This window comes from Nelumbo nucifera, chromosome 7 (assembly GCF_055504915.1).
Source record: "Nelumbo nucifera cultivar China Antique chromosome 7, China Antique-T2T, whole genome shotgun sequence".
Lineage (NCBI taxonomy): Eukaryota > Viridiplantae > Streptophyta > Magnoliopsida > Proteales > Nelumbonaceae > Nelumbo > Nelumbo nucifera.
Window position 1 is genome coordinate 18,007,532 of NC_142655.1, and position 22,739 is coordinate 18,030,270.

The following is a 22,739-nucleotide window of genomic DNA, read 5'->3' on the forward strand; positions in this document are numbered from 1 at the left end:
TCTTGTTATTTATGTTTTTCTGTAATGGGCCTTATTCTGGGCCCATCTTGTCTATATTAAGTTCTTTGTAATTTCTTGCCCAACTAAGGGCCTCCAATTATTCAAATCTATCTTAATAAAATAGTGTTAGGGTGCTGAGAGAGAGTAGGTTCGAAACTCTCATTCTCAAACCCTCATTGCCGAACTCTCAAGCTCTCCTCTCTTCAGTTTTCTTCACAAGCATGCTAACCAACCCAACTAGAGGCATGAGATGCAACCTCACAAATACAGAGTTATAACTGAGCCTAATACAAATGATCCCTATTCATCCCTTGCTTAGCTAGTATATCTGCCATCTCATTTGCCAATCTTCTTTCCTATTGAATCTTCACGATCATATTGGAAGTAAGCCATTTGAATCTCTTGATAACCTCTCTATTCTATATGTCCAGATTACTAAGTTTGGGTCCTTTAGCCATCCAACTACTAGCTTATCTATCCTTTCAACAATCAATTTGTTTGAAGTTCAAATCTCTTGTTAGCGTTAACTAAGCTATGCTACCTTTATTGAGACTTCTATGTTGAAGTTTCTTTTTACAAGAATGCTATACATCTTGTTGTCTTGGTCCTAACAGTAAAGTTCAATTTATATCAACAAAAAATAATACTTAGGCTGCATTTGGAATTGGTGTAAAACGTCATCGGTGTAAAAGTACACCGATGACTTTTGAAAAGTGTGATGTGATCGGTGTAAAGTTTTACATCGACCTGGTTTAGGGTCAACCTGGGCCTGGCCCTAAAATTTGGGCTTAAGGCCCGAGTTTGGACCAAGCCCAAGGTCAAGCCCGATTTTCCCAACCTGAGCCCAGCCCGCATTGTAATTTGATGAACTCGGGTTGGGCTCGGGCCGGGCTTGGGTTGGTCAATGAACCCACTCTAAAATTATACATATATATGTATTTATGCAAATATGAATATATGTATGCAAAATATGTATGTAAATAGGTAAATATGTATACAAACGTGTATATATATATATATATACATGTGTATAGTTGGGCCGGGCTCGGGTCCAACCCAAAAAATATAAAAGCCCGATTTCTTGGGCCCAAGCCCAGCCCAATGACCGAAAATCCAAGCCCATGCCGTGTAAAATTTATCAGTGTAGTATTTACATCGATAATCGATGTAAAACTTTACGTTTGATGAGGTTTTACACCGATTCACGACGTAAAACTCCACTCCATCCAAACACATGCAAAGCTGAATCGGAGTGGAGTTTTACGTCGATCATGATTACATACTTCCAAACGCCGACAAAATCGAACCGGCATAAACTTTTACATCGTTCTTGATTTACACCAATTCCAAACTCAGCCTTAGTGTTAAAAATTTCATTGATGTTTGCTGGACAGAAGTATAAAGAAAAATTACTTGGTTTGAAAAACTATTAGCAAAAGGAATAATGATGTTCCTTATTGTTTTGTCCACAGCCTTGCCATTGCAAAAGAAGGTGAGCTCACAATCGGTACCATTGATGACATCCAAAAGCTTCACATCCGCTCAGTTCCTCTTGGGGAGCATGCACGGCGTATCTGTCATCAAGAAAAGACTCGGACCTTTGCCATCTGTAGTTTGAAGTATGGTCAGTCAAGCACAGAGGAATCTGAAATGCACTTCGTTCGCTTGTTAGATGATCAGACATTGGAGTTCATATCAACCTATCCACTTGATACATTTGAGTATGGCTGTTCCATCCTCAGCTGTTCATTCGCAGATGATAGTAATGTGTATTATTGTGTTGGTACTGCATATGTTCTGCCTGAGGAAAATGAGCCAACCAAGGTAAGTTTGAATTTCTTGGTTTATTGTCTGAAGGTGGTTTTACAGTCTGATTAGTATAGGTGAAACTTCCTGCAGGGGAAAGATATGTTATCTTCTCATCATCAAAAGCTTCCCATGTAATGTTAAGTTCATGCCTAACAACAGAAATATATATATATATGTATCTTTTAAATAAACTCAATGAGATTGTAATCACCATTCAGATTTTCATATTTTTGTATTAATATCCAAAAGAGTAAGGAGATCGGGCTAATAAATAAAGTTGATCTTCTCATCTAATGATCTATTTGGTAGGACATGTGAAATGGTAGGTACTAGGTGCAACTCACCATTCAGATTTTCATATTTTTGTATTAATATCCAAAAGAGTAAGGAGATCGGGCTAATAAATAAAGTTGATCTTCTCATCTAATGATCTATTTGGTAGGACATGTGAAATGGTAGGTACTAGGTGCAAATCAGGTTGCCCAATTTGGAGAACTTCAACTGCGTTGACCTAGGAATAGAGACATTCAAAATTTAGTAAATGCTCAACCTAAACTGGTTCAAGTTAACCTTAATAGGTATCATATCAACCATCCAACATAGGTTTCACTTCCTACATAATGGTTGTTTCCATGTAATGCATTTGGGATATTCCATCTACTTTTGACCCAACTGTAAACAGTCCCATGTTTCCCAGAAGCTATTGTCACTGATCCTGATCATTGAACTACTGATCAGTAGACTCAATTATATCTTCCATGACCTGTTTCAACTACTGATCAAGGGAATAACTGTTGAGGTTCTTAGAAGGAGACTCTGAAACTGTAGTGAATTGGTTAAAAGAAGAAAACTCAGGACTGTGGAGCTACAGCAATGAAAAGAGGAAATACAACTGGTTGACAAAAGATATGGAAGTTCGATGCACTTGGATAAAGACAAATGCAAACTCTTTTGCAGATGGATTAGCTAGACAAGGGGTGAATAGGAGCTCTGTTTTTTGGGCTCAACTGTAATTTTTTCTGTTTTTTGGCTTTAGTGACATTTGTAGGGAGTTAAGTTATTTTAGCTCCCATTGGATGTTTTCTCAACAATTAATCAATTAATGAAATCTCTGTTATTTATCAAAAAAAAAAAAAAAAAACTGTTGAGGTTAAATGGCTGAGGTCACCAATCATTAAGATCTTCAAGAGATTATACAGCTTTCTTCCATCACACTTTAAATTGTAAATTTTGATAATTTGGGAATTCAAAGTAAAATATAGAAATCTATGAAGAAATAAGTTGTGCATGGAATGTAATCACTTATAATATATGTTACTTAATCGGTGGAAGCCTGAATTGCAGCCATCTTTAGTTACATCAAGTCATCAACCATATAGAAATTTCAAATAGTAGAGGCCTTTGAATATCTTGGAAGTAGAAGGAGCAGTCTTGTCAAACCTGGCAGAAATAGCAGAGGCCTTAGTAAATCATTTCAAATCTATATTTAAAAGCCCTTTGAATGAGAGGGTGTGGTTGGAGGGTTTGGATTGGCCGACTCTAAGTGCAGAGAACAGAGAGTAGCTGGAAAAGAGGTTTGATCCGAAAGAGATAAAGGAAGTAGTATTCTCAATGGATAGGACAAAAGCTCCAGGCCCAGATGGTTTTACAATGGCTTTTATCAGGATTGCTGGGATATCGTGGAGAAGGATCTTAGGTTAGTATTTGAGGAGTTTCATAGTAGGGGAATAATTAATCCAAGCCTGAACTCAACTTTCATTGCTTTGGCCCCAAAGAAGAAAGAGGCATCACAACCTAAGGATTTCAGACCTATCAGTTTGGTGAATAGCTTGTATAAAATAATTGCAAAAGTGTTGTCTCTTAGGATAAAGAAGGTCCTTCCCTCTTATTGCTCCCAACCAAGGAGCTTTTGTGGAGGGAAGGCAGATCGCTGATCAGATCCTCATTGCAAATGAGAGTTTGGAGAGCTTTAGGAAATCTAAGAAGAAGGGAGTGGTTTGCAAATTGGATTTGGAGAAGGCTTATGACCTAGTGGATTGATCTTTTTTTAGTGGAGGTGTTGAGAAGCTTTGGCTTTGGAGAAAGGTGGTGTAAATGGATTTGGGGTTGAATTAGGACTTGTCATTATTCTATCTTAGTGAATGGAACAGTGGTTGACTTCTTTCCTGCTTCGAGAGGTATAAGACAAGGAGACCCATTCTCTCCCTTTCTTTTTACCTTGATTGCTGATGTATTTGGGAGATTGATACATAGAGCAGACTTGAGGAATCTAATAAAAGGGTGGCGAGTTGGAAGGGAGGAGGTACCACTGACACATCTCCAGTTTGTAGATGACACAATTTTGTTTTGTGAGGGTTGGAATATAAGCCGGATCCGGAATTTAAAATTAGCAATACAACTCTTTGAGCAGATGTCTAACCTCAAGGTGAACTTTGATAAGAGTTGTGTGGTGGGGGCGAATGTGGAGGAGAGGGAGTTATGGAATTATGCAGGTGTGCTAGGTTGTGCAATATCAAATTGGCCTTTGACGTACTTGGGCCTCCCATTAGGAGATAATCCTAAGAACGAAAGCTTTTGGACTCCAGTAGTGGAGAGATTTGAGAAGAGGCTTGCGTCTTGGAAGAGAAATTATCTTTCCAGTAGTGGAGAAATTTGTCAGTGTTTAAGATCCCCACTAAGGTCTCCAACTTATTAGAAAAATTAATGAGGAATTTTCTGTGGGAGCCTAGAGAGGAGAAGAGAGATCATAGGGTGAGATGGGAGGTGGTAATTATATGTAAAAATCTTGGAGGCTTTGGGATTGGAAACATCAAGAAAGGGAATATGGCGTTGTTGGGAAAATGGTTGTGGAGGTTTATAGTGGAAAAGGAAAATTGTGGACAAAGATCATGGCTAGCATACGTGGGCTAGAAGACAACGACTGGGATTCTGGAATTGTGGCAAGGGCTACAGCTGCTTCTCTGTGGAAATCCATCCATGATCTGCTTCCAGCTTTCTCCCCTTGGATCAGGTACGGTGTCAACTCTAGTAATCGTATAAAATTTTGGGAACATCTTTGGGTTGGGGTTTCACCTCTGAAGGACCAGTTTCCCTCCCTGTATGCTCTATCAGATTTGAAAAATGAACCTATCTCTTCTTTTTTAGGTCCTTCAGACTCCACTTCAGGTTTTGGGTGGAACCTTGGCCTGCGAAGGGCAATTAGGGATACAGACTTGGACAGCCTCTTACCTTTGTTAGCCATCCTCGAGAATTTTTTCCTAGATCCTAATAGGGAAGACACCAGAATTTGGACCCCTTCCACCTCAGGAACCTTCTCTTGTGCTTCGTTTTTTGAAACCTTAACTCAACCATTGGTCCCTCCTGGTTTATCCTTCCCGACTAAGGAAATTTGGAGCAAGCCCATTCCCCCTCGGGTTGGTTTATTTTGTTGGAAAATTTTCCTGAAAAGAGTAAATACAAATGATCTACTTTAGAAAAAGAGACCCAATTATTGTTTACTTCCTAATAGATGTTCTCTTTGTAAAGACGATGGTGAATCCGGTTACCACCTTATGGTTTCTTGTAAGGTTACTAAAACTGTTTGGGAGTGGGTACTTTCCCGCTTTGGGTGTTCTTGGAACCCTCCCGAAAGTGTCCAAAGTTTGTTCTCCTCTTCGTTTTTCAGATGGCCTAAGAAGTGAGGGAAGATAATGTGGAGGTGTATTAGGGCAGCCGTGTGTTGGTCTCTGTGGGAGGAAAGAAATTCTCGAATTTTTTCAGATAAAGAATGATCCCTGGAAGACCTATTAGACCTAATACTTTTAAGGGCTGCCCACTGGCTAAAAACTACGGAACTGTTTTCAGACTTTCCTATAGCTGACCTGTTAAGAAACTGGAAAGAGATAGCAACCTCTACTTTGTGTAAGAGGACTCTTAGTCCCTCGTGATCCCCTCCTCCCTCTGGATTTATAAAATTGAACTTTGATGGCAGTAGCCTAAGGAATCCAGGACCCTCTGGGATTGGGGTTGTTATGGCCTCGTTCTCAGGCCCCATTGGAGAAGGAGACTCTCTTAGGGCTGAGATCCTTGCAGCTATGGAAGGAGTTCAAAGAGCAAGGGAATTAAATATCAGTCGGCTGATATTGGAAGGCGACTCAAAGGTGTGATTAGCTGGTTGAAGAAAGAGGACAGTGGTTTGTGGAGTTACAATAATGAAAAGAAAAATTCTTATGGCTGTGTAGGGGCATTGAGATACAATACAGCTGGGTGAAGAGGACCGCTAATTCTTTTGCAGATGAGTTGGCTAAGCAAGGGGTGAATAGGGAATCTATCTTTTGGGCTAATTTTCAATGTCCTTTCATTGTAATGTGCTGATGGGGAGCTAAGACTTTTTATCTCCCCCTTATTGTATCTAAAGCTTCATAAATTTCTGTTATTGATCAAAATATATATATATATATATAGAAATTTGTTGGTTGTCAGTACTAAAATGCTTTTATCTACCAAATTATAAAATAATGATATTTTCAACAAATTTTCTGGAGGGTAAGTAGGTTTTCCGTACTAAATGATTGTTATATTCATACTATTTTAGATTATCTGATAACCAATTTGTTCAAGTTCTAGAATTGAATTCAGATACCATTCTATCTCCTTTTTTCATTCTTCTCTGTCTTGATAAATGATCCCCAACAATTGTAGGGGCGAATACTGGTGTTCATAGTTGAGGATGGGAAGTTACAGTTAATTGCAGAGAAGGAAACTAAGGGTGCAGTTTACTCTTTGAATGCCTTCAATGGGAAGCTTCTTGCTGCTATAAATCAAAAGATTCAATTGTACAAGTGGATGTTACGGGATGATGGATCACATGAGTTGCAGTCTGAATGTGGACACCATGGTCATATACTTGCATTGTATGTCCAAACTCGTGGAGATTTCATTGTTGTTGGTGATCTAATGAAATCAATCTCATTATTAATATACAAGGTACACTGAGGCTTCTAGATACATAAAAACTGCTATTTGATATTATCATGATGTCAGAAAGATTGTTATTAGCCTTATTTAGATGATGCACATATGTTCAACTTATCATTGATTTGAATGGTCTTATCCATTTTCTTAAAGGTCTTAGGAGTGCAGCCAGTAAATCCAGCTGACTTGGCTGATCTGTAGGTTAGGCAAGACCGCTTTAAGCCATGCTTACAGAAGCAATGGTATCATTGATTCAAATGATTGACCCATTCAACCTCTTTCTGTGGTTAGACAACTGGCCTTGTTTCCCCTCCCCTTCCCCCTGGTGGGCATGCATGCAACATGTTTGTGCTAGTGGTGCGGACAGCACTGGAGGATTTATTATATCTTTGGCCCAATCATTTACATTTTGCTGTAATTGAAAGATATGCTTTACTTTCTTCTTTGCATTTCTTCCTCTAAAGTGTGATTGGTACATTTTTATCTAGCACGAGGAGGGTGCAATCGAGGAAAGAGCCCGTGACTACAATGCTAACTGGATGTCAGCTGTTGAGATTCTTGATGATGACATTTACCTTGGTGCGGAGAACAATTTCAATCTCTTCACTGTCAGGAAAAACAGTGAGGGTGCAACTGATGAAGAGAGGGGCCGCCTTGAGGTCGTTGGAGAATACCATCTTGGTGAGTTTGTTAACCGGTTCCGACATGGCTCCCTGGTTATGCGACTGCCAGATTCTGATGTTGGTCAGATTCCAACGGTAATCTTTGGCACTGTTAATGGTGTGATTGGTGTCATTGCCTCACTTCCACATGACCAGTACATCTTCTTGGAGAAGCTCCAGTCAAACCTAGTGAAGGTCATAAAGGGTGTAGGAGGGCTCAGCCATGAGCAGTGGAGGTCATTCAACAATGAGAAGAGGACAGCAGATGCTAAGAATTTCTTGGACGGAGATTTAATAGAGTCATTCCTTGATCTTAGCCGGACTCGAATGGAAGAGATTTCAAAGGCAATGTGTGTTTCAGTGGAAGAGCTCTGCAAGAGAGTAGAAGAGTTGACAAGGCTGCATTGATGCTGTGGCAGTGGACGAATGCTTCCAGGAGACTTGGGTTCTTGCTACTTTTTCTGTTTTAACTAACGTTGATCTATTTTTATTTTCTTTTTCCTTTTGTAAAAGTTACCAGTATGTATGATTGTTTGTGTTAGTACGGGAACAGAGGATACTTCCTAATACAAAGGTAGAGTTGCAATCGAGGATGAACTTTTTCAGAAATGCGATTGTCCAGTGTCAAAAGGGGATATTTGTGAATCCATTTAGTTGAACTGTAGAGATTCTTTGGATTTTGTTGTACAGATTATTCAACGGTATTATCATAAAGAAAATGCCATTTATGAAAGTAGAACCATTATTGGCTCACCTCCGGTATCTGAATTGCAAATGCTGCTGTATTTGGACTGGACAAAAGTAAAAAAATAGCCATCCAATTTGATGGTTCATCCATGGGGATCGATATCATATCAGGAATCGGCATCCTGTATTCAAGTTCACGTTCTTGGTTCCTTTAGGCTGTGTTTGGTTTGAAGGAAAAAGTAGGGAAAGGTAGGGAAACATAGCATGTCTAAAATTAAGCATTGTATAGTATAATTTAAGGATTACCGGGTATCAAATTGGATAACTTAAATGGATATGGATATAAGTATGCTTTAAAATGTATGTATATGGTTGAAAAATATGGAAACGTTTAGATACGTATGGATATGAATGAAAAATTTGGATCGGCCAGGGACAGGTCACAGTCCAACCAGTTCAAGTGACCGGTCCGGTCTGGTTTTCATAACATTGAACATGAGACTTAAGATGGCTTAATGGTTTATGGGCTGATTTAAAGTTAAGGTGTGTTGTGTGTTAGGCAGTCTAGGTTCATATCATTGGCCTGATACACAATTGATAGGATACATCTTTAGTCGTAGTGTATCTCATATCGGGTGTGGTCAATAAAAGGTTCAATGTATCAACACATATCAGATTGTATGGGGAGCTTCCTGTTACACCCCTACAGAGTGTGTATCGGGGTTTCGACCAGTTCAGGGGGTGGACAGACCTTAAACCGATCCCTCTGAACCAAATTTGAATAAAAAAAAAACAAAAAAAAGCTATTGATACTGCCTGATATGCCTCTATCGGCATATCAGGCGTAACGATGTTTTGAACCTTGGGTCAATATCAATATGATATGTCCCGTATCAATATTTCAATCCTTGGTATAGTTACAATTTTGTTTCATAGTTTTTACATTGGCTCAGGCTAGTTGAAAGTATTATTACGCTGTAATAATCAAGCCAGTAAAAGGAGCGATACTCTTCTGTTTTAATTCCACTACCATCTTGGACCATTATTGCACACCTAATATTACAGATGGTTGAAATTTCCTGTATTTAATATATTGTTCAGTTCAAAAACTGATACATGCAGTACGGTCATGGCTCAAAGTGTTGTCTATTTATATGGTCAATACTTAAAAAATGATTAGAGTTTATCAACAGGTTGTCAGTCATTGTTTTGGGGTTTATGGAAAAAGAGTGGTTCATCTTGAAACATACCACCCCAGCCCTGGCATAGTGTGTTTTGGTATCATTGTTGCTTCTATTTGAAAGGTTTTGGGCTGATAAATACAAGTTGGTGAGAGATATTTTGTCACATCACATGTGAGAAGAATTGGGATGTATTGGGAAATCTCCCATGAATAATAAATGCAAATACATGAGATGTTCCTGTCTGCGCAGGACATACTGTGACGTCAGTGTGAGGAGCGTATTGAGAATTATTTCAGCTGGAACGATTAGACTTCACTGCCTTGTGAAAGAAACACCAATTTGATGTTTCTAGTAACAGCTTCTCAAACTCATTTTTAAGGTATGCCATTTCAACCATATATAAATAGTCTCAAATAACGATTGTATGTCAAATTTATATTGATCAAACCAAAATATTTCTGGTAGAAACACAACCTATGGTGTGGTGTGTTTCATAACTTAAGAAATAATAAAATAATAAATATTAATTAATAATATGATAAAAAATAAAATAAAAAATTAAGGAATCATAGATAACACAATTATCAAAGCATGGCTTACTCTTAGGGTTGCAACATGGGCCAGGTTAGCCTGAACCCAATCAAAAAATGTAGGGTTGGATTGAAGTTTTGGTTAGGGTTAGGGTTGAAAAGTATGAATCCAATTTAACTTTAGGTTGGGTTAGGGTTAGTCAATATGAACTTGGCTTAACTTCGTATTTACATGTATAAATAATTAAATATCATATAAATATGTATTTATGCAAGGAAGTACTTATGTATATATGTATCCACTATTCATGCATGTATGGATATGCAACTATGCATCCATAAATGTATATATCTATATATTTATGTATGTTTCATTGCAAGTATCTATTCATTTATGTATATACTATATACATGTGTGTGAATGTATATTGTATGTTAAGAACTATAAAGGTAAATGTTTTTTCTTCAAACATGATAATAGGTTCTTCTATACATAATAATGTTAATATTGGATTAATATAAACCCTTAGCATCTAGGAAATAAGTACACTTGAAAAAAGAAATAGAGATGTCAGACCAATGACTAGTTGAAAGTTTCAAACCCAACCAAGCCTGACCTGAAATCAATTTAATCCTAACTCAACCCGAAGTTTAGGGTTGGGTTAGGGTTTGAACAATTTGGGCTGGATTAGGTTGACCACATCCAAGCTTAACCACGCTCAACTTGCACCCCTACTCATTCCAAACAATTATACTTTAGTGTGGCTGGATTGTCAAGATATTTTCATTTCAAAATGAACTACAGTCAATTTTGGAAGTCACTGGCTTAAAGGATGCAAAACCCATGTGGCATGTTCTAGAACCAAACGAAACATGGATTACCACTACCAAACACCCCTTTAGTTATTATGTTAGTTTGATTCTTTGCCAATATTTCAATAGAAGGGATATATATATATATATATATATATATATATATATATATATATATATATATTCAAAACGGTTAAAAGGCCCTAACTCTTAAACAAATCGTTGACTTTGAAAATATATGATAACAAAATTTTATAAGTCTTAATATAATGGTTTTTGCATAATATTTTTATTTAGTCCATGCAAATCAACGATTGTATAAACCGATTTCAAGGGATAAATAATCTTATTCTTGAAAAATATGCACCCAAGTGCAAGTAATAAATAGTTGCAAATATAATTGTTGTATATCTTATTTATTTTCACTATAAATTGCTAAATACTAAAAGAAACTGGTGAAATATACTACTGAAATTAATTCTTGTAGAAGACACTATGGAGAAAAGTTTTGATATAAATTAGGGTCTGTTTGGTTTGAAATCAGAATTAGAATCAAAATCTGTCAGAACTAGAATCAGAATGATCTATTAATTTCCCATAGCTTGGTTTGGTTCAGACAGGAATTGAAATTGAAATTGAAATTAGCTGGAATAAAATTTCATTCCCAAGGGATGGGTGAAAACGACCATTCCCTCAAATTGGAGAATGCAATTTCATAAAAAATGGGAATGGGGTTCCGATTCCGCCCAACCAAACAGTTGGAATCGAAATGGCAATTCGAAACCCTATTTCTGTAAACCCAATGGGCCCTTAGGTTTGAAACTTCATCTGCAAAAGAGTGACCAATGCTATGGGATATCGCTTTAATTCAAATTGAGGCTTACACTCAATTTCAGCCTTTTCACCTTCGTAGTTAACCCTTGTCGAATGCTCTGATTTTCCTTCTTATATTAGCTCTTTCTTGCTTTCTACTAACAAAACAAATTAACAAGAAAAAGATATCATCCCTTGGACCTCCACTTAATCCCATGGCTAAAAATACAAGACATAATAATAAGATGTATTGGTTTCCAAATTGCCCTTAAGACTATCTTTACAAATCTTTTATAGGTTTTCCTATCTTTCTCTTCAAACTAAAATCACCTTGGATATTCAACCTGATTTTGCAGCTTTGCGCCTCTTTACAATAGGCAATAACCCTTATATTAGCAACCGAGCATTCCTTAATACTTGGAAAAGACTAGTCAAGTTTAACCAATTCTTGAACTTATCTCGTTTTGCCATCTTTTGAAGTATGAATCTTTACCGATTGAAATCTCACTTCAGCTACCAATTCCAAGGTTTTTAAAATTGATTAAGACAACGAACTGGTCAGGGGTCCGGTTCTTGAATCCAACGGTCTAACTGTTTGAACCAAACAGATGGCCCATTTTGACAAAAAATTTAAAAATAAAATAAAAAAAAAACAATAAAAACTCCTACACCAAGCCAAATTGGTGGAAAAACTCCTACACCAAGTCAAATAAGTCACTTCAATAATATGATAAATAGGTGTAACCTAAGGTTATGTTTGGTTTGAAGGAAAAGGTAGGGAAGGGAAGGGAAAGACAGAAACGAAATAGAGTTGGAAGGGATGAGAAACAGAGATACATGGAGTAGAGGTAGCTTATGTGAAAAAATTGATTAGGTGTTGATTAATAGTGAATTGATTACCTCACACCCAAATGCCGCTCTCCAAACTCTACCTTTCCTAAATTTTAACCACAGTAAACGTGTGTGGATGCTTGATCCGATGGCAAAAGATGGAATAAAAAAAGGGTTTCAATCCACCCCCGGACCCAGAATTCCTAAGAAAAGCATGGAGAGAGAAAGAGTTAAGCATGGTTTTCAAAATTGGATCGGACCGGATGGTGGGACTGGAGAAATCGGGAACCTCCATTTTACCCCAGAATTGTTATTTCACCAAAAACCATTGATTTGGTCAGAAAACCGCTGCCCCGGGCGGTCAAACCATCCAATAGTTTGGCCATTTTTTATTTTTTTTTGTCAAAATAGGCCATCCGTTCGATTTGAACGGTCAGACTGTTCAACCCGGGAACTGGACCTTGACTGGTCCATTGTCTGGTTCGGTTTTAAAAACCTTGAAGTTAAGGGAGTTGGTGGACCGGTTTTGGGTAGAAATGACAATTTGACCCATCTCCATGGGGCCCTGCCCCCACCTTAGTCAGGGCGGTTTTTGGCTATTGGTGAGGGTTTGGGGAAACCCAAAACTCTAGGAATTGGGGATAGGGATGGTATTTGTCCATCCCACCCAACCCCGACCCTAAATCCACCCCGACTATATATAATAACTATTAATATATGTTATATTATATTAAAATACTATATATTATATTATATAATATAAAATAGTTCTAGATAGGTTTCAAAAAAAATAAAAGTAAATAAATTTATAAATATAAAAGTAGGTATGACCAAGGCATGGCAGGGAAAATTCGGGGATCCCCGTTCCAGACGGGGCAGAGATAGGGATGGGTTAGAATTTCATGCCCCACTAGGGTTTGGGGCGGAGCATTTGAGTTTGAGGTAATAAGACATCAAATTGGACCAATCAAAACTTAATGGTCCAAAGTATTTATTGGATTAGATTGGATGCAATCCCTCCATGATGAATTTATATTGGATTGGGTTGAATTGAGCCAATATTCCAATCCATTGATATAAGACAAGAATATAGGTGTTAATGGGCTAGGTTTGGGTTGAAACCAATCTAAATTAAAACGAATTTGAACAGATTGAACAATCAAAACATTGAATTGGATCAATCCAAAATGGTCAAAATATTCATTGGATTGAAGTAGACCTGGTCCATTTGTAATGGACTCACATTAGACTAGATCAGATTGGACCAAATCCAGTCCAATTGACACCCCCTAGAGAGAGGGGGGGTTAATGGACCAATAGGTATTCAATTAGTACAAAATCTAACAACTTAACAAAAGGAACAAAGAAAATTTTGGATATGCTAAAAAATTGATTGGGTGTTGATTTATAAGTTAAACTAATGGATATGCTATTCATAGGTACAACAAGAAATTGCAAACTAAAGCAAAGAGCTTGAAAATAAAGAAAAAAAGCTATTCAAAGGTAAATTGATAATATTTTATACAAATAGGAGGTATATTGGGCCCATAAATCTAGAAATTTATGGCTGAAATGTGACGATTTAAATAATAAAATTTTCCATACATCCATTTTATTAAGAAGCAAAAAATAAAATTCAAAGAATAACATTAGATGGGAACTTAGAAATAGGAAATATATAATTTTTTTTTGAGACTTTTAAAAATAGTCTAACATCAGAAGGTACTATAAATATTGAGTAGTTACTTGAAGTAATAGATCCCGTAGTCACTAATGGTCAAAACGAAATGATCTAAAGAGAGGTCCATATCAAAGAAATTATAGAAGCCTTTAATTCAATAGGGGAAATGAAAGCCCCCAATATCTAGATACATTAAATGTGGCATTTACAGAAAATAATAAGAAAGAAAAAACACCGAGAAATAGGCGGAGAGGATATGATAAAGTCATAAAACAACTAAATAGGGCACTTATTACCTTAATCCCTAAAGTAAAAATCCCAAATGTGCAGATCAATAGAGGCCCATTATTCTTAGTAATGTAGTTTATAAAATAATTGTAAATCGAATTAAGCCATTTTTGGGAAATCTTGTTTTTCCATATTAGAGCGCTTTTGTGCCCAATAGACAAACTATTGATAATGTCCTAATATACCATGAACTATATAATGCCATAAAGAACAACAAAGCTTATAATAAGTTAAAATGGAATTACATTGATCAAACAAACTTTAGAAAAATTTGGGTTCTGCCAAAAATTCATAAAGTGGGTCATGGAGTGAATGATCTCTTCTTAATCATAAATGTTTCTCTATACCTCTTCTGTCCCATCAACGGAATCAAAAGGAGATCCATCATTCCTATATATTTTGTATGGAGAAGTACGGATAGGCCTAATACATATTTTTGATTCTTATTATAGAATTATAAATATTCAAAATGTATAAAAACTACAGTTTATGCATTCATATCTGTCTGTGAATTGGCATTAATTCCGAGCTGGCACCTACCCCAAATGTACTTTGAGCCTATAAATTCTGACCCTGGGCTGAACCGTCATTCTCCTTACTGTTTTCAAAACCGGACTGGACCGGACGGTTGGACAAAAAAATCGGGAACCGGTCACCTGACCGGTTCCGTTTTCCTCCAAAACCGTTGATTTTGGTCAGCAAACCACTGAACCAATCAGTTAGTCGTTCGAACCATTCGAATGATTTTGACCGTTTTTCAATTTTTTAAAGTTTTTTATTTTTTTGTCAGAACGAATCGGTCATTCGAGTCGAATGGTCAGACCGTTCGAACCGGTAACCGGACCTTGACCGGTTCGATCACTGGTTCGTTTTTAAAAACCATAATTCTCCCTATTTTGTAACTTCTAGTCTTGTACTAAACTTACAAGTTTTGAGGAAAAAAAATAATGAGAAAAATAGCCTAACTAGCCATCAAATCCTCATCATTCCCCGCATGGTATATGCCAAAGCAACTATTCTTGCATGCAATAAATTAAAAAGCATTTTTCAATTGTATTCAAATGCATGTCAAATGCCAAATTTTAACAAGTCATCAATTATATGCCGAAAACTTGATTGAATCCCAAATTTATTAGGCTCAGTTTGGAAGGAGTATAAATATAAATATGTACAGTATAAATAAATGCAAAATAATACAAAATATATGATTTTGCACTCTATATATTTGCATTTGTACTCCTTCCAAACTCAGCCTTATGAGCTTATTTAGATTACCAAAAAACACCCACTAAAAATTTGATAGAATGTAAAAAGACTTTTTATGGAAAAAAATGAAATGAAGTCTCTTGGGCCCAATTTGGAAGCAGTACAAATACAAATTTGTAGAGTGCAAAATCTTATATTTTGTATTATTTTATATGTATTTGCAGTGTACATATTTATATTTGTACTCTTTCCAAATTGAGCCTTGCAATATTAAATTGGAAAAGGAAAGAAAAAACGAGGTCTATGTATAAAGAACATGAGTTCAATTAATGAATCAAACATTATAAAACTTGGGAGGAAATTGTTAACTTAGGATAATAATATATGGGCTAAATTAGTAAGAAAAATAAATTAAAAATAGAAATTTATTTGATATTAAAGACACCAAGAATTCTTCATGAATGATCCTAAAAAATAAGTTTGCATTATAAAAAAATGCCTGAATAAGAGATTAATGTGGACTTTAAGCAATGGGGGAGAAAACCAAATTTTGGACTGATAAATGGGTCTCAAACACTGCTCAAGGAAAGACTAGTTGAGAAGGATAGATTAATTGAGAACCTAGAGATTAAAGTAGCACAGTTAATTAATAGGAAAACAAAGTCCTATAATTTAGATAGGATTAGGCAATATGTGCCAAATCTAAAAATGCAGGCATTTCCCATTCTTGCAATTAAATAAATAAAAAAGACAAACTTATATGGGGTCAATCCGAATGGAAATTTCTCAATTAATTTAGCCCATGAGCTAATAATCAACAATGACTTAGTGGTCAATAATGAAATTAAGGTTGGATTGGTTTCAATAAGTCTAGTAAAGATCCCGCATCAAAATTAAAATTCTTCTTATGACTTTTTTCTTAAAAAAAAGAAGAGCTTCCAACAAAATATAATCTTCAAAGGAGAGGGATGAACATAATGTCACATCTTTCTAAAATGTCAATTCTCTCAACAAGTTTGGCTAATATTTGGATCATCATCTAGTTCCTGAAAAATGGATGAGGATGTAGTGATGATTTGGAGAAAATTAAACTAGATAACTAAGTTGGCAAGATCATCAAAGGTCATAGTGGGCGAAATTGGCATTGTATATTTTGAACCAACAAAAACGGAAAATCCTTGCAAAACAAGGATATGTACAGGTGTCAAATAATCAACTTAATAGGAATTGTCAAATAGGAATATCAAAGTGCAGATTTAAGCTTGAAACTTCTCCTAAAAAGTAGAAAATGGATCTAGATCAGTTGGACCCTTTCGAATAGGTGCTATAACGATAAACTTTGATGTTTCTCCAAGAGTAGATATTCAATGTTCAGCAAGTATCATTGCTAGAGATCGTAGAGGAAGGTTGGTTGCAGCATTGGTGAGAGACTTTGGAAGATCTTCAAGCATAGTTGCAAAGGTGTGGGCCACAAAGCTAACCTATGAGGTTGCGGCTAATTAAACTAGGACAAAGGACCTATTTTGAAGGAGACTCTAATAGGTACAACATAAGTAACTACGTTAAATAAGCATTTGATAAATATTTTGACAATCATCAAAAGTCGGTTTTAATCTTTTCCAACGGTGGGCTGAGGATATTTTAAGGGGCAGCTAGAGAGGTGTTAAAAAAAATTCAAATACTCATTACACGTGCTTACAACGTTTTGCCTACCTGATTGGGACTATGCAATAGCATACTAACATCACTAAGGACCCCTTGCCCTGCTGGGACCTTGGTTTCATTTTGATTATGGACCCTTGTGATCAGTTAGTCTTCTTTGTTTTGTTTTATCTTTAGCTAGGGGCTCTAATCAATACTGTTAAAGTCACATTATGCAATCAATACTGTTAAATTTATATTTGTTAATATTTTAAATGATTATTAAAATTTTAAGAAATATTTATTTCAAAACATAGCTTTTCAATAATTACTAGAATGTGGATAGTTTTCTTTTGTTATGATATGGAGAGGGTTAATGATTAATTGAGATTGATAAAATGTAGATACAAATGATTGTGGATAATCACTTTTGCATTTTCTACATTTTTTTAGGAATGGATTGAAAGTGGTGATAGTGGATTGTGGGCTTTAGCAGCAATTTCTTAGAAAATGCCAATGTCTAGCTTTCCAAAAAATTGAGAAGGCCATGTGTGTGAATGGTTGGGAGCTGTAACCTGATAATAGGTTGTGGGTTTTAGTAAAAATTTCTCACAAATTGTCATGTGTCTTGCTTTCTAAAAAATGAGAAGGCCACTTATCTGAATGGAGGTAATGGGTTGCGAGCTTTAACAACAACTTCTCGAAAATGACATGTGTCTAAATTTGAAAATCCACGTGTCTGAATGATGGGGGGCTTTAGCCTGAAATCCTTCATTTAGTATATATACAATAGTAATTAAGCACATGCATTGCACGTGAGAATTTTTTTTTCATATTAATTACTTGAATTTTAGATATATCATAGTTAAGACAAAAATCGAAAATTAACAAAAGTAACAGTATGATTAAAAATAAACTTAAATATTTGCTATTCAATTATGACATCATAGGTTTCTTGGAAAAGTTAGATCAATGACCCACCATCTAGATAAGAAAATAGCATTACTTTTGGATTAGTTTTAAATTAGGGAAAATTATAGTCGGTGTCAACTATACATTTAAAATTAAACTACAAGTTGGTCCATAAACCAACATAACTCTCACAATTGGCTCTACATTTCAAATTATAAAAGCCCTCACCTTGTCATTGGAGGCTTATGTGGTTGTTTCCAACATGGGAATCTTAATCCATGTTAGACATAATAAAAAGCTTATACTGAAATTGCCCTTTAATATTGGGTGATTGGAAAATAAAAAAAAAAAAAGTTTTTAGTTTTTCTCTCTCTCAATCTCCCTCACACCATCTCATTCATAGTCATCTTTATTTTCTCCCTCAATCTCTCTCATTCTCTTTCTTGGTGGATTTTTCCTTTTGCCTTAATTTCTATCATTCTCCTTCAGTTTCTCTTCCTCTTCCTCTCTCGTTTGTTTTATTTTCTTACACACTTATATGGTATTAATCAGATCGTATAAAAGAGCATGAGGCCAACTTGGTATAGTTAAAAAATACACCATGTAATTTGATAAAAATTCACAAGAAACTCTTGATTATGAAATTTACACCAATTGGAGAATGATAGAGATTGAGGGATAAAGAGATATTGACCGAGAGGGAGAGTGAGGGAGAAGAATGAGAATGATTGAGGGAAAACAATAGAGAAAGGGAGAGAGGTTTTGATTTGGCTACAGACCGAAGCTAAGAGAGTGGGGGAGATAGAGGGAGCAAGAGATTGAAAGATGACTATGAGAGTGAGAGAGAAGGGAGGAAGATCAAGAGACAAAGGGTGTGGGAGAGAAACTAAAAACATATTTTCGGTATAAGTTTTTTGCTGTGTCCAACATGGACTAAAAGTCTCATGTTGGCAACAACTACATAAGCCTTTGATGACATGGTAGGGGGTTTTATAATTTGAAATGTAGATTCGGTTGTCAGAGTTTTGTTGGTTTCTAGACCAACTTGCAACCTAATTTTAAATGTACAACCGACTTTGATATAATTTTCCATTTAAATTATATATTTCATTTATATTATATAAATTATTTTTTACTTTTCACACTTAAGTTTTGTTTGTCTATGGTATCATTTGACTCAAACCACTAACCCATCATCTAAAAATAAAAATTATTTGATTTCTAGGTTGACATTAAATTTTGTATTACATTTCCATCACTAATAAAATTATTTCTTATGTATAGAACTTATTTTTGTTTAATATAATGAATGCACAATATTAGAGGTGTACTAAATATTTTATTTTTTATAAATGTATAACATTAGATATGTGCCCAATATTTTCTCTATCTTTTTTTTTTATATTTTTGTGAATCTTTGTATTTTCTATTATTAAAAATTTTATTATTTGACTATGACATCATTTAATTTCTAGGTAGATTTTGAATTTGGCATTCCATTTTTATCACTAATAAAAATACTTCTTACATTTCATAGTTATTTATTTTAATTTTTTATTATTCAATTATAAAATTATTTATTAATCCATTTGACACCAAATTGTTGAATTGCTTGCCCACCATTGGGAGGGAAGAAAATGGTTTTGTTTTCAAATAAATTTTCAAAATATTTATTTTTATACTATTAAAATTAATATTGTGGATTTAATTACAAGAATTTAATGATGAGAAAAATATATCTTAAATATATGATTTAATGAGAGAGAATAGGAAAATACTTTTATTTCCAATTGGTTTTAAATTTTACATTTCATTTCCATCACTAATAAAAACATTTCTTATTTATCATACTTATTATTGTTTAATATGCATGTTAAAAATGTTCCCAATTTTTTTAATTTATATTTTATCATTTTATCTATTTCTTTAATTTAATTATTTAATCGTGATAACATGGATTAAACCATTTGACCCAAAATGATTTAATTTCTTACTACCACCTAGATGAGAATACTATTTTTGCTAAGTAAATTTTGAAAGTATAAGCTTTTATGTTATTGGAATTATTAATTTATTAAGTATGGATTTAATTAATAGAACTTAATGACGAGAATAAACAAAAATAACTTAAATATATGATTCAATGAACATGGATGCAAGTTAATATCTTAAATTTTGAATTTAATGAGAGAGAATTGAATGAATTTAATATCTTTAAATTACCTCTTTTCAAGTCATTTAACATCAAGAATCAATTACCCTATTTGCTCTCATTTTTTATCAATAAATTTAAATATAGAGAGGTAAATTTTGTTCTTAGAAAATTTCAGAAATATTCTTGAGGCCATTCGTGCTTTTTAAAGTAGTATATATATATATATATATATATATATATCACCTAACAAAGCTTGTACATCACACGAGCCATGACTATGCCTTCCTCCTTGCCTAACTTTTTTTTCCTATATATATATTTTTGAATTTTCTTTTATTTTTTTTGGCTCTACAAATAAAATTAAATTCAAGTGAATATGCTTTGATTGGAGTTAGTCTGCCTTCTAGAGGAATAGTAAATGTCACTTACCCATGGATATGCAGCAGTTTTTGCATATCTTTGCGTAACTAACAAAAATGAACGTTTTTCATCCTTCCATGCCTCTTCCAAAGTGCAAAATTAGAAGACCTGGATATGCAGCAGTTTTTCATCTAAACATCTCAACCCAACTAAATAATCTTCAAATTGAATAGCTTTCTCTCAAAGCTTGAGACTTTAGTCCATAACATCACATGTTAAATTTGGTCAAGTCTGTAATTCATATAACCAATATTTGTTCAAGACTTCAAGTCTTATTTTAGGTAAATAATCTCTATTAATTCAAGTCACTATGTTAAGTCTCTAGATGCCATAAGTTATTTTGCTTTTCAGATATGCTAATTTAATGACTTGGTAGTTTTCTTTTCAAGACAGTCGTTTTTATAACCTTCTTTGACATGTGCAGAGCCCAAATAAATATTGTCGATTTTGCACTTTTTCTGTCAAAGGGCAATCGGAATGTTTTTAAATAATTATTCTTATTTAATTAATAACATAATTAATTAGTAAACTAGTTAAGTTAATAATATAATAAAAATTAATATTAATAAATAAAATTCTTATTATATTTTTTATTAGGAAAATTTATGCTATCAAAAGAGCTTTGACCAATCAAAGCACCCTAGTGAATTGTGGTGAACACCACTTGATTGGTCACCTAATTAATTGAATGTAACTTGTAACTATTGTAATTTTTTCTAGAATCATACCTTTTTAGTATTATAGTTGAACCCTTTTCTTAATACAAGTTTTTATTTAATATTAAGGTTAATATAAATTAATGCATATTTATTAATTATAATTTGATGTCCATTTAAATTTCATTTAAATTAAAAATTAACAACATGATTAGTTTTAAATTTAATTAATTATTATTAATTTAAAATCCCTAATCCATTGAAAAATAACAAAAATTATTAAATTTAAATAAAACTTTAGTAAAAGTCAAAACAATTTTATAAAAAGTAAAAATTAATACAATTAGAAATGTCACAGTGCTCCTTCTAAGGTTGCAACTTGGGCAGGTTAGATCAGATTGAAGGTCAACACAAGCCCAACCCTAACTCTCAAACCTTGAGCTTGGGCTTAACTGAACTCGATGTCTAACCCAAGCTTACCAACCCAAGCCCAAATCAACCTTAACTCAACACATCTTAGGTTGGGCATGGGCTCAGGTGGATTGATAATATGTAAGATATATGTATATCATAAAATGTTGGATCGGCTTATATTGGATTAGGTCGGGGTCAACTACAAAATCCTCAACTCAAACCCAACCTGAGTGTTTTGGCCCAAGCCCAACTTGAAGCCAAAAAACTCAAGCCCAACCTATACAAAAGCTTTGGTTGGGCTGGCCAAATTCAAATTGGACTCACCCAAGTTATACCCTAACTCTTTGTGCCTCATTTTTTTTTTAAGAAAACTGTGCATCGCATGAGTCGCTGCTAGGGAGAGGGAAATGCTGCTAGTGCTTCCCCCTTTGACACCTCGAACCATGTTTTAAAACCTGACCCTGAAACGGAGCCATCTATTTTCTCTGGGGTTGGTCAATGGTCCAACCATCCAGGTCGACAGTCCAACATATAATTATATTATAACTGTTAGATTAAGAAGATTGAATATCATCCTTTGGATCTAGGCTTGCTGAATATATAAGAAAATATGAGGGGCATGTATCAAAGGGAGAAAGAGATTAACAAACGAGGGAGGAGAAAGGGATCATTAGCCATAGCCAGAAGCTGACAATGACTCTTCGGTGGTTACAAACTTACAACAGTAGCACGACAACACCTCGTGTCTTCAGGGAGTAAGAGCATAGGAGAAAGAGAGAAGTAGCAATAGCCGAGTATCTTCATGCTTAAGGACATTTCTCCTCAACTCACACCAGAAACACCTCTCGTACTCTCTATCGGTGGTATAATAGGGAGAACTGATCTATGACAGTTGCATATCAGCAGCGGTGGCACGTATCAGATATTCAGCATGGAGGCATTGATAGTGACAACAAATCTACAATGATGGGTGAATGTATTTATTGGATTATTATGAATAAAGATGAGATAAAAATGGTGGTTCTATAAAAAAAAAAAAAATGCAATGGTTGGTGTGAAAAGAAGAAGAATAATAAGGGGAGAG

At 34.9% G+C, this 22,739-nt stretch overlaps 1 protein-coding gene across 3 annotated transcripts in view; it reads left to right on the forward strand.

Annotated features, from left to right (window-relative positions):
- The window catches only part of LOC104607867 (DNA damage-binding protein 1-like), a 75,919-nt gene extending 67,742 nt beyond the window's left edge, over positions 1-8,177 (forward strand). For all 3 annotated transcript variants that reach the window (XM_088891579.1, XM_010273625.3, XM_088891580.1), the window contains 3 exons: positions 1,473-1,824; positions 6,490-6,774; positions 7,251-8,177. In XM_088891579.1, coding sequence (XP_088747705.1) covers positions 1,473-1,824; positions 6,490-6,774; positions 7,251-7,832 — 1,219 coding nt within the window. In that variant the 3' untranslated portion in view covers positions 7,833-8,177. The remainder of the gene's footprint in view (positions 1-1,472; positions 1,825-6,489; positions 6,775-7,250) is intronic.
- The last annotated feature ends 14,562 nt before the right edge of the window (positions 8,178-22,739 follow it).